The sequence below is a fragment of the Camelus ferus genome, chromosome 28 (assembly GCF_009834535.1).
Source record: "Camelus ferus isolate YT-003-E chromosome 28, BCGSAC_Cfer_1.0, whole genome shotgun sequence".
Taxonomy (NCBI): domain Eukaryota; kingdom Metazoa; phylum Chordata; class Mammalia; order Artiodactyla; family Camelidae; genus Camelus; species Camelus ferus.
In genome coordinates, this window is record NC_045723.1 from 5,163,179 (window position 1) to 5,178,580 (window position 15,402).

General features: G+C 49.3%; 1 protein-coding gene across 1 annotated transcript in view; it reads left to right on the top strand.

Moving 5' to 3' along the window:
- FBLN7 (fibulin 7) overlaps positions 1 to 5,978 on the top strand; it is a 35,167-nt gene extending 29,189 nt beyond the window's left edge. The window contains exons 7-8 of the mRNA XM_032469526.1: positions 124 to 262; positions 1,574 to 5,978. Coding sequence (XP_032325417.1) covers positions 124 to 262; positions 1,574 to 1,946 — 512 coding nt within the window. The 3' untranslated portion in view covers positions 1,947 to 5,978. The remainder of the gene's footprint in view (positions 1 to 123; positions 263 to 1,573) is intronic.
- Positions 5,979 to 15,402: the final 9,424 nt, after the last annotated feature.

The following is a 15,402-nucleotide window of genomic DNA, read 5'->3' on the forward strand; positions in this document are numbered from 1 at the left end:
TTTAAGAATAAGTGCTGGGTGTCTGGAAAGTTCACGACCTGTGGAGCACCTCATTCCAGTGCCTGTCTGGGATGGAGGGGACGTCAGGGGATTTACCCCCTCACTGGGTGTCCGGTGTTTCAGATGTCGATGAGTGTGCAAGCCCGCAGCACGTGTGCCCCCGGGGGACCGTGTGCATCAACACGGGCGGAGGCTTCCAGTGCGTCAGCCCGGAGTGCCCTGACGGCAGCGGCAATGTGAGCTACGTGAAGACGTCCCCTTTGTGAGTATACCCAGGGCCACCCACCTAGACCCCTCACCCAGGCCTCCCATGGTGGCTGAGCCAGATTCCACCTAGATGTTCTTGGGAGAAGGTACAAGTATGTCTGAGAAAAGGCAAGGAGCAGGGACTCGGGTTACTCAGAGCATCCATTTCCCTCTGAGGTTGCAGTTAATGCACTGCTGCTCTGTGCAGTAAGGACCCAGTCTGCCCTGTGAACTAGGAATAATGTTCCAAGCACTCCCTGCTGACAGGGAGGCCACTGGAGGGAAGAGGCGGGCAGTTATATGTTACACAGATTTGGGAGAGGACCATTTCCTGTGTTCACTTGGTAATTGGGAGGCTCCAGCCGCACCATACAGCTACCAGGAGGTTCAACTTTTAGTACCCTCAGCACCTAAGAGTTTTTTTTCTCCCCTAAAAGGTAAGAGACAGATCTTTAGGGACAATAACTGCAACTATCATAAAGCACACATATTTTCTTCTGAAAAAGAGATAGTAAGGCCTCAGCACGGTCTGTAGAATGCATTGATCTCACAAGGTTCGATACCTGAATTGCTTTGGGGGCTACAGCAGATTAGAAACAGCAAGAAAGTCAGTGGAGCTGAAGGGTGGCAGTTTTTCCCCGAGAGCGACGACACCAGCGTCTTCCTCAGGTGTCACTTAGTGAAGGGACAGAGAGACCCGTATGTCAGAGCCTTGGGGGACATCCCTGATTAACAGCCGGAAGTGCCGTTTGACCTGCATCATGGTGACTGTATGAATCACCAGAACTGCTGAACTGTCTCTGTCTCTCGTGCTGGACGAGGTAGGGAACTATCCGAGCACTTCCACAGGACCCTGATTCCAAATGACTGAGGAGGGCAGGGTGTCCTGCCTTAGGAATAAACAGCAGGTGCTTACAAAGTCCATCATAAGGGAATAACCACATGTAGAGAACCACGTTCCAGGACGTTGCCAGCCAACTGCCGGGGTCTCAGCACGTGTAGAAGGGCACCTGGTTTGGATGCCAGCACCATCATTCTTGTATCTTCCCCGGCTTTATTTTTCTGTAAAAACAGGAGTAACAGCATACACAAGCACACATGCACACACAGACGCACATGCGTGTGGCTACAGGTGGGGCAGGGGAGCATCTCTTCCCCGGCCAGGCCTGACGCCTGCCACACTTACTGGCCGGTAGCCCCGGAGCACCGGTGGCCGGAAGGGTTACTCTGGGGGCCTCTGCAGGAGGGCAGACAAGCCTGGTCAGAGCAGCCCCTCCTGACTCTCCCCAAGGCTGACGACCCCCTCCGTTTTGCCTCTCTGCTCCAGCCAGTGTGAACGAAACCCCTGCCCCATGGACAGCAGACCCTGCCGCCACATGCCCAAGACCATCTCCTTCCATTACCTCTCTCTGCCCTCCAACCTGAAGACGCCCATCACGCTCTTCCGCATGGCCACGGCCTCGGCCCCCGGCCGGCCTGGCCCCAACAGCCTGCGCTTCGGAATCGTGGGCGGCAACAGCCGCGGCCACTTTGTGATGCAGCGCTCCGACCGGCAGACTGGGGAGCTGATCCTCATCCAGACCCTGGAGGGGCCTCAGACGCTGGAGGTGGACGTTGACATGTCAGAATACCTGGACCGCTCCTTCCAGGCCAACCACGTGTCCAAGGTCACCATCTTTGTGTCCCCTTATGACTTCTGAGGGTGCCGTGGGGTCACAGGGTGCAGAAACCTGGGCTCATTTCTCTTCCCCAAAGACTCAGCTGTGGGCGCTGACTCTGACAGACGTCTCTCCCCACCCCGCCTGGCCCCTGCCCGCCTACCCGGCCCCCCTAGGCTCCTAGGGCAGCTCTGCACGCTGTCCCGTGCAGTGGCACAGACAGGCGGCCACAAAACCCAAACTGCTGCCATTACGTTTTTTTCCTGCTTTAAGTCCCTCCCTTAAATGATGCACTTTCTCCATCTTTATTTACGGGAACCGGCAGCTTTTCAAAATGCTGTGAGTGGCATTGTGAGTCTGAGCTAGCCGGGGAGGGAAGGGCTTATAGTAAGTGTCTGAGATGACTGTCCGTCCTCCCGTGTGGTTACGGTCCAGCCTTGTTAAGAAGTAGTTCTTCATGCTGAGGGTCACGTCCAGTCCTTGTGCACGTGGCGTGGTGGGGCCAGGGGGTCCTGCCACAACCCAGCATGTCCTTTTCTGCATCCCTTCTGTGACATGCCCGCCACCCTTCTCATCAGAGAACCACGGCAGGGCCTGAACCCCCATGCAGATTCTCCCAGACCGAGGAACCAAGATTCAAGCGTAGCTTCTGCCTGAATTAATCCCCTTTTGACAAATCCTATCTCAGAACATAACCTGGTATTATAACTGAAATAATAAAGTCTGTTGCTCCTCCCTGCCCGCACTGCCCTGTCCTCGACCGTGAGCCAGCCCGCATCCTCCCACGAGGGGTACCTGGTGCCTCTCCTGTCAAGGCTGGACCTGCTGGGATAAGTGAATAAGAAGGAAAACATGGAGATGATGCTGAAATTGCTCCAGTAGAAATTTGGCTTGGCCAGGCGGGAGGCTGGTAAAGCAACATCCGGCAGTGGAGAGCTTAAAAAAACGCTTGGATTGCCGTTGACTCCAGGACCTTCTACTTCTGATGGTGAAGCCAAAGGGCGGGGGGGATGCCTGCAAGGTGGCCGAGGAAAGAAAACACTCTCAGGGCTGGGAGTGGGTGGGGGAGACTGTGCGAGGGACAGCTTCAAAGCTAGCTGAGCTGTGAGGACATACGTGTTCACTGAGGTGAGACTTCATCCCATTTTATTGAAAAGTTCTTTGTATTTGCTTTGCTGTGAGGTGGAGCCAAGGGAAATGTGTTGCCAGTTCAGCGATGAGGCCCTCCATCCAGGTGGTTCCTCGGACACCTGTCCTTGTATTATTTTGTCAGACAACCAGTGAGACCCAGGCAAGAGCTGCTTTTGGCATTTTTCTCCTCCTCTGGGCTGAGGTGTGATGTCTGCGACAAGAGAACGAGGGCCTGCAAGTCTGCTTCTCTGGGGTGTTAAGGGCTTTATTAAAACCATCCTCCAGCCCTGCGTTTCTCAATGGTGCTGTGACGGGTCAGAAGCCCACACGCCTCCCAGTCCCCTATGCAGAGCATCAAGCGGGGGGGGGGGGGGGGGACGGGCAAAGGTGAGACCAGGCTCCTGAAAGTAAAATGTCACAGGTGTGTGTCCTTCCTTCTTGCTGGGGGGAGAGCGAGGTGGTGCCAAGGGCCAAGCCTCTTACCTCCCAGCAGGTGAGGAGTGATTTGGGAGGACTTGGACGCCACGCAGGCCCAGTTGAAACCAATGATTTGCATCAGCAATATCGGCTGTCACCAAACCTCTTCCCGTTTGAGATGCCTCGCCACGCCCCACGGGACCCATATACAGATGCCCGCCCGAGTCCACCTCCGTGCATAGTGCCTGACCCTTCCTCCCCGCTTGATATTCTGTTCCCTAGCCTCTCTCAACATCTCCCCGTAGAAACCAGCTTCTCTTCTGTCCTTTCATAGCTCCAGTCTGTGCCAGGTCAGAATAGCCAGTTGTTAACAGGCATGAATTTGCATCCCTTTCCAGGTAATAGTTTCGTATTATTTGGCAGGGAGCATCTAAAACCTTTCACTGGGCACCACCGCATACATACACAAATAGAACAGAATAATGCACCTCATGTCCCAGTCAGCAATTTCAAGAATTAACTCCCAGCCAATCATATTTCATCTCTGTTCTCACCCACCCCATGCTGATTTTGAAACAGATCTTGGACCTCACAGCATTTCATTCGTGAACATTTCCGTCTACATCTCTAAACCATAAGAATTTTTTAAAAAGTGTACCCTCAGTACTGAAACATCAGTAGTCATTCCTTAATACCTTCAAATATTTAGTCATTCAAATTTCCGAGTGGCTCATGATTTTTTGTTTGAATGAGGTCCACGCTCTAATTTGTCGATACTCTTCTTAAATCTCCGTTCATCTGTAGCAGTAGTTCTCATGCTGCAGCATGTATTGGGATAACCTAGAAGACAAGCATCCTGGGTCCCTTGTCCGGCAGAATTTCTCAGAGTCTGGGTTTTCCTGAGGGCATCTCTGCAGCGTCTTTTAACATCATCCTCTGCCTTCTCGATTTCTTATCTGTCAGTAGTTATAGCTAGAAATTCAGAGTCCAGGTCGGTTTATTTTCGCGAGACGACTTTACTGATGGTGAAAGTACTTCCGGTGGGGGGAGGGGTGAATCATCTCTCGTCGCCTCTCTTTTCTGATGTTAGCAGCCATTGATGGTGACTGCATAGACCCATTACTTCTTGAGGGGTTGCAAATAATATTCTGGTGCCACTGTTTCTTTGTTTATTAACTGGCAAACCTTATAAGGAGAAACTTCCTTTCATCAATTACTTGGTTACCCTGAGGTCTGGTTTGTACAGGAAAGGCAGGATAAATTCTTGCCTCTTCCCCGTTGTCCGTTTCCAAGGTGGTTCCCAGGGAACCACCATCTTTCCGAGTGGCCCCGTGAGGGTTGTTTTCTTCTTGAGGACATCGTGAACTCATGGTTTAAACATACTCAGTGGATGCTTCAGTCCATTGCGGTCATTGTCCTTACGGTTGCTCAGACCATCCTGTCTTTGGCTCTTGGGAACTGCTTCAAGTTGGCTGATTCCTTTCGACATGACCCTAGTGGTCTTTGATAGTTTGGTAGTTCTCTTGTGTGACAAGATGTTTCGAGCTCATCTTGTATATTTTGTGCTCCAGCCCTGAAGTCATCTATTTTTCTTTTTTTTTTTTTTTTTTGCCCCCAGAGATCCCCAGTTCCTTTCAGTGGGGAGTGATCATCAGAGATCAAAATCTGGGTATAAGGAAGGTTCACGGGTAGAGGTTTGGTCATTGTTTCTTGGTTTTAATGCATACAGCTAGGAAATAGGTTCTACTTAGTTTTTTTTTTTTTTTTTTTAAAGAAAAAACACTACATGAGTTTACATTGATAATTCCAATTCAACTCAGGACTACTGGATTTTTAATGTAACCTCATTGTCTTACTTCTGCTCTTTCTCTCATTCTAAAGACCTCCTTCTCAAAATCACCGGAATAGTTACACAATGTTTTAAATCCTCAGAATAACAATGCCAAAATTATCACACAGAAATGACTGAAAACAGTTAACATTTTTCTTTTGCAATTCTTTTTGTCCTTAGGGTTTATGCTATCAGGGATGCACAGTCAGACGACTTGGAATCATTCCTCTCTCTGTGGTTATGCCCCAAGCTTGAGTCAGGGTAATGGTTTCACTTTGTTTTGCTTAAATGTTTAGAAAGTGCATTTTTCATTTTTAAAAATAATTATGCAAACTGTTTACATGGTTCCGAAGTCAAATCCACAAAATGGGCTGTATTCAGAGAAATCTATATTCTAACCCAGTCCCCTCCACCCGATTTCCTCTTCCTACCATAGATAATCAAGCTTTTTTCATTCTACTCTTCCATTTTAAAAATATAAGCACATGATAAATGAAAGCATCCTAATTCATTTCATACCTTCCTTGATCTTGCTTTTTTCCCTTAACAGTATATGGAATATTACTCCATAGAACCAGATAAAATGTTCTATAAAATGCTCCATTATGAGGACATACCATTGTTTATTCAACCAGTCACCCTTGATTGACATATGGGCTGTTTCCAGTCCTTTGATATTAAAAATATTGATGCAAGATGCATGTGTCTTGTTGCATTTGTGCCTTCTGTGTCTCTGGGGCCAATTCTTCCCCCATAAGGATTACACCACTCTCTATTCCCAACGAACAGTGTATGAGCATTTGTGTTCCTCAAACAAAGAAGTCCCCGGGGTGTCGCCGGTTCTCACATCTGTGCACCCACCAGACTCTCCGTGGGAAGGACAGAGAGGCCTGAATGGAGAGCTGCTCCACAGCGAGCCCGCCCGCCTGTCCGGGACTTCAGCAGCCACTAGGAAGACATGAGGGACAAGTCAGCTGGATCACTGGCTCCTGAGAGACAGAAAGTCCGCTCGGTTTGGGGATAACGTCAGAAAATCATCTTATTTTTAAAACGTGACACCTACAACACTGGCAAAGTGAAAGGAAAAAAAGCCGAAAACAGGCTATCACCAGATGGTCACGGTGAACTTGAGGGCTTTGTTGGGTATCTGAGCACGTGCCCCAACGAGACACATGAAGAAGGCAGCCTTGAATAGTCACATTCCACCGGCCGCTGCCTCCGCTTTTACCAAGCTCACTCAGGTGGGCTTTTATTATGACTTTACCTTGTGCATGTGAAAATCTATAGGTGTTTCTAAGCTGCGTAAGTATTCCTGAATGTCTACGGTGTTCCAGGCACTGTTCTAGTCGTTTAGGGCACCGTGGACGGCAAGGTGGACAGACACCCGGACCTCGGACCTCACGGAGCTTACGTAGTAGCAAGCGAGAAGATAATATACACAAACAAGAAGAGGCTGTAACTTCCAAGAGCGATGAGTGCTATGAAAATAAAAGCAGCAAAAGACGGTGGTCAGTGTGTAGTAAATATATACACAAACAGACGTAGACACAGCGTCCCCGTAGCCTGGACGGGGCAAACACCGAGATCCTGTGTGCCGACAATGGAATTCCACTTCCTGATGCTCGGAATTCGGACTCCGCGTTGCAAGTGTTCAAATGAAATGATGTCGAGCAAGGCCTGGGGTGACCACCTGGGGCGCAGGTGCACTAGGAAAGGCATCCACACAGAGAGAACCACGAAGAGGCAAGGCCCCATGGGGACCTGCAGGGAGGGGGCCTAACTTTGCGTTCTGGTTATTACTGCATAAAATACCCCCAGACTTAGCAGCTAAAAACAATGACCATTTCTGTGAGTCAGGAATTCAGAGAGCACAGGTGGGTGGTTTACATTTATGCCACAAGGTCTGCCCCTCCCTCCTTGGCAGGGGGCTGAGCTTCCCTGGGGGGGGCAGTTACTGACTCGCCTGTCTGGCCTGGCCTGGCCTGGGATGACTTCAAGAGAGTATGACTTGAGGAAAGTCGGGTTTGGGCTGACAGAATTTTCTGAATTTGACCACCTTCAAAGGAAAAATTAGATTTTAGCCATCTAGTTCTTTAAATATACTTTTTAGGGGAAAAACAGGCTCCATTGTATGTATACCTTATTGACTGGGACCAGGAGTCACCACAGGCCTGTAGTGGCCCTAAGACAATAGCTGGCCTGCCTTCCTTCCCTTGATGGTCGGCTGAGTGATCAGACTCTGCTGCAGAAGGAGGTCTCGGCTTCTCAGACTCCTCTGACCTCCCCATCCAAGCCGCCGAGCTCCATCATAGGAAGAGTTTGTTCCCAGAGTCCTGTGGGTTAAGTTACACATCTTCCTTCATTCCTGCCTTCGGCCAGTAGGCGGGGCCAGACTTGGTTGGGGGCTGAGCTTGAAAGCCAGAGACAAGAGCATCACCCCCAGGGGGTCTCTCTCACTCCGAGGCTGGTTTTACGGTGGTTTGGAGTCTGCCCGTGCGGCAGATGTATCTCCGCAGTGATCTTGGCCACGTGGAAATTCAGTTCACTCCACGTTCAACCATAATTGCTGTGTTTCCCCTGAAGGCAGCTGGATCTTCGACTGCAAGCCCAAATCCGTAGAGCCCTGAGTGAGCTGGCCCCTGCTGACCTCCTGGACCACTCACTGTTCGTGATGCTCCCAAGGGCACTGGCTCCTTTCTGTGCCTTGACTCTGCCTACCTCATTTCTCCCCCGGGGCCTCTGGACTGGCTGCCCCCTCCCTGCTCTGCTCCTCGTCCTCTGTCCACTTGGTGTGGGCGCAAATGTCCCCTCCTCAGAGAGGCGTCCCAGCTGCCCTTGCCAGTGCTGCTCACCCCTCTGCTTGATTACCTACCCTGTTCCCTTTTCTTTGAAAGCATTTTTCACCATCTTAAATGATTATATTCATTGACCTATGTTTGTCTCTCCCCATAGCCTGGTCCCTGTTGGTTGCCCATCTAATTTCCACTTCCCTTTTCCACTTTGCAAAAAGAAGCCTGTTTTGCTCAGACCCCTTTCCCTCCTTGTTATGAGCTGAACTGTGTACCACCCCCCCCCCAATTCCTATGATGAGTTCCTAACCCCCAGTACGTTGGAACATGACTGCATCTGGAGATAGGGTCTTTAAAGAGGTAATCAAGTTAAAATGAGGTCTTCAGAGTGTGCTCTAATTCAACATGACCAGTGTTTTTTATACAAAGAGATTAGGAAACACACACACAGAGGGAAGACCATGTGAAGACACAGGGAGGAGAGGACAGCCACCTGCAAACCAAAGAGAGAGGCCTCAGAAGAAACCAGCCTTGCTACCACCTTGGTCTCAGACTTCTGGCCGCCATCACTGTGAGAAAATAAAGTTTTGTTGTTTACACCACCTGGTGTCTGGTGCTTCCTGATGGCAGCCCCAGCAGACGAATTCACTCCTCATTCCAGCCTTGTTGCGGGGGAAGACGATGACCGCCACCCACCCTCCAGGCTCCAAGGCCAACGCCCCAGGCAGAGTGACAGGAAAGGCTTTCTCACTACACGTTTGGACAAGTCTCTATCTTTTCCGCTGAAATGAGAGGAGGTAGGTCATCATGGTTGCTGCTGGAAGCCAGAAAGCCTCCTGGTAAAAAGCAGAGCCAAGTGGAGTTGCAGTCCTCATCGAAATACCCTTGGAAAATTTCCTGTTCCTGGACTTCCTGTTATATGAGATAATGTGGTTACGGCTTAAGTGGGTTTGAGATGGAGTTCTTGTTGGTGGTAGCCCAAAGCATCCTGGATCTAACTGGCTAGAATCCCAGCTCCGTGCTAATCCTGGCGTCTTATCTGCACACTTGCTGATGTAGCCCCAGCACATTTGGGCCCTGGCAGGTGCTCAACGCTGATCTAGAGACTGATGACTGAAGAACCTTAAATCACGAGGACCAACGTGAATACACGAAGAGGGGTCATCTATGACACCCACAAACAACTTGGCTTTCATTTAGTTTGTAAAGATTGGGGTCCTGAGACAGTGGATTGGGGAAGGGACTATTAGAAAAATGAGTAGGAAGGAAACAAGGGTGAGGGCCTCCTAAAGATGGAAATTCTTACTGGAAACCCATGGACAGGTGACAGATAAGCCACAAAATAAAAGAGATAGCGATCAGGGCAGACATTAGTGAATTCGGCCCGCGGTAGGCTGGCACTTCTGCCCCCTTGTGGTAGGGACACACTGTTGCAGAGTTCTTTTCCCTCCAGTGCGGGGAGGCTGCTGGGTCAGCTCAGATTCCTGCCTGTGTGACCCAGTGAACTCCTGGCCCATGATATGTGTGGCATGAGCTAAAAATCATACTTTGTTTTAAGCCACAGAGATTTTAGGGTTATTTATTACTCCTGACTGATGCACAGCAGAAAAGGAAAAACATAAAATAAGGGAGAATCTCTCCATCACTGAGGATGGGATCACGCCATGGGCTGAGGAGTGGAATGAACTCAACTCCAATGTACTCCTCAAATTTGCAACAAATAAGCAAATAAACACGCACAAGTGATATCTTAAATGGCAAAATCGGGCTAAAATGGTATGTGCCAAAGTTGAGGTAGGCTTCACAGCAACACAGAGGAGTTTTAGGAGGTCCTAGAGGCCACACCATCGCTCGACCCCAACCTCTTGCCCTGAGAGCAGACTAGGCCTTGTGTTTTGGCTGGACCATATCCTCCAAAATGGTATGTTCAAGTCCCAACACCTGGTACCTATGCATGTGACCTCGCTTGGAAATAGGGGTTTTGCAAATGTAATTAAATTAAAATGAGGTCCTACTGGATTAGGGTGGGCCTTAATCCAGGGAGTGGTATCCTTACAAGAAGAGAAAACAGACACAGCCACACGATGGGGAGAGAAGACAGTGGCAGAGGTTGGAGTCATGTTGTCAAAGCCAAGAAATGCCAAGGATCCCAGTCTCCCCCAGCAGCCAGGAAGAGGCAAAGGAAGGACCATCCCTGAGAGTCTTCCAAGCATGGCCCTGCCAGCCCCCCAATTTCAGGCTTCTAGCCTCCAGAACTGAGAGAGGATACATCTCTGTTGCTCTAGGCACTCAGTGTGTGGTCCTTGGTTAGAGCAGCCCTAGGAACCTGACACACCTTGTATCTCAGGCTCCTCTGAAGAACATCTGCTGAGGGTCCATCATTCCACCTCACCGAGGGAGGGGTCATCTCCATCCCAGGGGGATTTGCACAGCCACCAACTGCCAAGCACACACTTATCAAAAGCCCACAAAAGCCTTTTCCTTGACAATCATCTTGGATCACTTATAAGTGATAAAAAAGATCACTTTATTTGTGTAATTCCTGCTAAATTTAGAGTCAGAGAAGAAGGCCACTTTGCAACGAGTGCAGAGTCCCACCGGGGACATTTGGGAGGCTAATTTTCAAACACTGGCCTTTTCTCTCTTTTTTTTTTTTGTGAAAGAGAATTTGGCTAATTTAATAACTAGCAATGACATAATTCTTACTTATTTCAGCAGTAAAAGCGGAAACAAAGGGCTCAATTGGCGTATTTCATAAAGAGATTCGTTGATTCCAGGGATAAGGAAGGAATCTGGACCCTTCATCCCAACCCTGGATTAGCCTAGAAGACTGGAAACAAAATCAAAACCATTCTCCCCTCAAGGGCTGCAGGATCAAAAGCTACCCCCGCCCCAGCCCTGAACTGGTCCCCTCCCTCCTCCGCCAGCTCTCCAGCAATATTCTTGCAGCAGAAGGTGATGCAGGTCTCATTTCAGCGTACAGCTTCCGAAGCCCCCTCCTCCGAGGTCTCCCAGTGACCGACACTGTTTTCATTAACATCAGGTGACCTCATGGAGCAAATGAAAGACCGGATAAAAAGTCAGGTTCTGCCCTAAGAGCCAGAACGCGAGGTTTGCATTTCCTTTCCCTCTTACAGCCACGGAAGGGGGAACACAACTTATGATCTAGATCCAAAGTGAGTCAAAAGACAAACGGACGGGAGTTCCGCAGAAATTCCTCCGAGGTTAGGGCCTTTCCCCATCTGAGAACTCACGCCGCGGGATCCACCATCATCACTGAACGCGGCGCCCTCTCGCTGCGGGCAGGAGAGCGTGGTCAGGCAGGAGAGCGTGGTCAGTCAGGCGAGGTCACCAGCCTTCCTCCATCTCTCTTCGCCACACTTTCTCCCTGATAAGAGTGAAAAGCTGTCCGGCTGCCAGCCAGCCTTGGGGGAAAATGGAGAATTGAAACAGAAGCCACGGCTTTTCCAAAGGGCCGCTCTGGGATTCACCCAACCCTTAAACGGCAGCTGTTCAGAGCATGAACGTCACAAATCGCCTAAGTGAACTCCTAACACCTGCTCACTCGCAGAGACAAGGCCACTGGCTTTCCAGCAACTCTCTACTTGACAAAATCTGACCCACGCCTGCCAAGGCCACCGCAGGACTGACTCAAAACCTCTATGATGACCTTTCCCTAACTCCCCGCTGTTGAGATGTTTTCCCCCAGTCCCCAGAAGAGCAATCACCTACTGCAAGTAGTAAACCTGCTTTGTTGACTCTTAAGTGGGTGCCGGCTTGTCCTTGACTGATGGGCATCAACTCCGGACTTGAGCAACCACTGGTCCAGCTGCTCTCCGGATGCACACGCTGCGGTGACCAACTGTGTGGCGTGTGCTCGACAGCTGGCGACAGGTACTAGCTGAGTCCCCAGCGTGGAAACGAGGAGGGTGGCTTACGCGGGAGGAACTGCGCCCAAGCCTGCAGGGCCCCTGGCGCGTGCAAGTGCACGCGCGAACGCCGCACGGAGGGAGGCGCGCGCGCGCCTGGCTGACGCGCAGGGAGCCCACGGGCTGCTGCTCTCGGCCGCCCCCACCCCCCACCCCTTCGTTTCTGCCTTCCTCTGGGTAATTCGTGAATTACTTGAATCGTAGCCTCCATCATCCTCACTGCGTTGTTTTATGTTTGGCCTCTACCACTTAAAGGCTTAAGCATTTTAAAAAATCACTTTTATTCTTTCTTCTAAAGGTTCACCATTTTTCATATGGTTGGGAAAAAAACCCAGTGTTCTTTAATGTTTCAGTAATTTAATGATCTAATGACTCAATTTTTTTTTTAAAAAGGAGGACGTAATTAGGCTTTTATTTATCTTTTAATGGAGGTGATAGGGATTGAACCCAGGACCTCGTGCATGTTAGGCATATGCTCTGCCACCAAACTATATTCTGCCCTGCTCTACTGAGTCTTAAATGAGGGCCTTTTATGTGCCTGATCCTTGCAGGAAACAGCCTTGAACAAGGCAGAGATGAACAGCCCCAGTGCCCATGCTCAGGGAGGGCAATTTAAGACAAGGGGTGTGAGGGCTGCTAAGCCCAAAAGAGGGTGGAGGGTGAGGGGTGCCCTCGCCTTCCGTTCACCAAGGCTGCCTCCCAATACAGGAAATGTGGGTGAGGCCTCGGAGGAAAGAGGGCAGGCCAGTGGGCATGGCTGGCGGCCTGAACCCCCCATTTCCCAGTCCTACGATTTGACCGGGAGGGTTCTGAACAACAGACCCTAGCTGATCTGTGGCGGGGCCCAGGAGGCCTGTTTCACAGTCCTTGGTGCAGCTCCCACACCCTAGCCTGTTACAGCAGCGGTATTCTCGCTGAGATTTGACAGAACATAGGCCGTGGGCAGCAGCAGTGTCTCCCCAACTGTTACAGGGCACCCCCTTCCCCATCTTGCCTTTTGGTCCCCCAGCTGGAGGGGCCTGCACGTCCCATTCAAAAGTCAATGTCATCTTCCCCCTTCTTTCTTCTGGTACAGATCTAGCAGTTGGGAGCATCCCAGAGAACACAGCCCAGCAGAGCTGCTGGCAGCCTTCTGGGAGGCCGGGCAGGTTTCTGTTTCCTGCGGGGCGGCTCCCATCAGCTCCCCAGCTTGGAGAGAACATAGAACCCTTCACAGCTGCACAAGGACAGCCATTCAGCCCCTGAGACAATCAGGAATTCACTGGGACCGGGTTTTCCTTCTTCATGGGCTGAAATGACTGTTTTATGTGCATTTGGCTGAAATAAGGAGCATTTCTGTTGATTCCGGGTTCACCTAACTGAGTTCAGCTACATGAGGAAGTTTAAATTGGCTTGCAGTCTTCGGGCACACAGAAGGCTGAAAAGAGCCGGTGTGTCAGCAGATATGGGGCTGAATCACAAATTTGTTCAGGAAGCCCAAGATTAAAGTCCGGTTTATATTATTACGTAACAAATATACCTGCCAAGCAACACATCCAGGCAAATAAACTGGAGATATCTTTGCGCAGGATACAGCTGGGATACAAAACTCATATTTATTAAGACTTATGGGAATGGTAAATGAGGCCACTTGTGTGGAACTCCTGAAAAAGGCAGTTTAAACATTTAGAGCAGGAGTGAAGGTCCTAAATATGCAGCATCCTGCCAGGAAGATGAGTTCCTGGACCACCAGGCAGGAAAAGGGGGATTCTGAAATAAAGACTAGAAGATGGCACACATTCAGTCTTCATACCAGTCAAAGAGAAATATTTCTAAAGTGCAGACATGGGGAAAAAAAAAAGATGTCAAACAATACTTAAAAGTGAATGGTTGTTACCACTTCTAGAATGACAGGTTAAAGATCTCTGAAAATCTACTCTTCCATAAAATGCATGTGAGAACACAGGGCAAAATTAGTCAAAATGAATTTTTGCAGAATTCTGGAAATTAAAGGCTTACAACAATTCAAAGAGAATTTACTAAAGAAAAACAGCTGCATCGGGGTAAAAATGCCTCGTGGCAATGAGTTGCCCTAATCTCTTTCTCCTCTCCCCAGCTCCACAGCAGCCCTGATGGTCAAGAGCCCCAGAACTACAGCTGGAAACCAGTACCGGGAGCTCCCAGACAGGGCAGAACAGACTTGGCGCTTCTCACAAGCCCCATTCCCCCTACACTGTCCTTTCTCATTTGCATGACAGCTCGCACGACATTCTCAGAGCCTGTCTTCATCTGACCAGACTCAACAGCACATCCAGCACCCAGATCTTGGATTGTAACTACTACAGATCGTCCTCGACTTACAATGGGGTTACGTTCCCTGTGAACCCACCATCTAAGTTGAAAATATTGTTAAGTCGAAAATGTATGTAACACACCTAACCTACTGAACATCACAGCTTAGCCCAAGTTTGCCTTAAATGTCTCAGAACATTTACAGTAGCCTACAGTTGGGTAAAATCATCTAACACAAAGCCCAATTTATAATCAGTGTTGACTGTTTCATGTAGTTCATTGAATACTGCACTGAAAGTGAAAAACAAGAGGCTGTCTGGGACCTAAGAGCCCCGGGTGTTAACCCTCGTGATCACAGAGAGTGTCCTGCCACATACCGCTGGCCTGCGAAAAGATCACAATAAAAAATTCCAAGTACAGTTTCTACTGAATGCCTGTCATTTTCACACCATCGTAAAGTTGAAAAATCACTAAGTGGAACCATCCTAAGTTGGGGACTGTCTTTTCCATTAAAAGGAATCCGCACTCCTTAGAGAAATAGGCCCATTCGAGGGCTTAGGTGGGAACATACAAAATAAGCCTGGAGCACCTCTTCCAAGTTCATTAAAGGTTTGGGCAGGATTCAGTAATTTGTGGTTTTCAGACTGAAGTTCCCATTTCTTCCACGTCATTCGAGGCTTGCTCTCAATTCTAGATACATGGCCTCTCAAAACTTGGCAACTTAATTCTTCAAAGCTAGGAGGAAAATCTGATGCTTCTAACCTTTGGCTTCAGAAAGGGCCCAGTCTCTTGTAAGAGTCATCTGATTAGTTAAGGCCCATCTGAAATGATCTCCCTTTGATCAACTCAAAACCAACTATTTGAGGTCTTAATCACATCAAAGGTAAAAACCACTTCATCTTTGACATATAATGTAAGTTAATCGTGAGAGTGAAATCTGTCCTACTTATAGGAGTGCTCACACTCAAAGGGAGGGGGTCATACAGGTGTGTTTCCCAGGGGCCAGGAATCCGGGCGCCATCTTAGAATTCTGCATACCACAAAGAAGGTATGGTGGGGAGTGGGGGAGGAAGGATACAGGGAAGCACCTTTTCATTAAAAAAAACTTTTTGTTTTCATAATTTATTAAT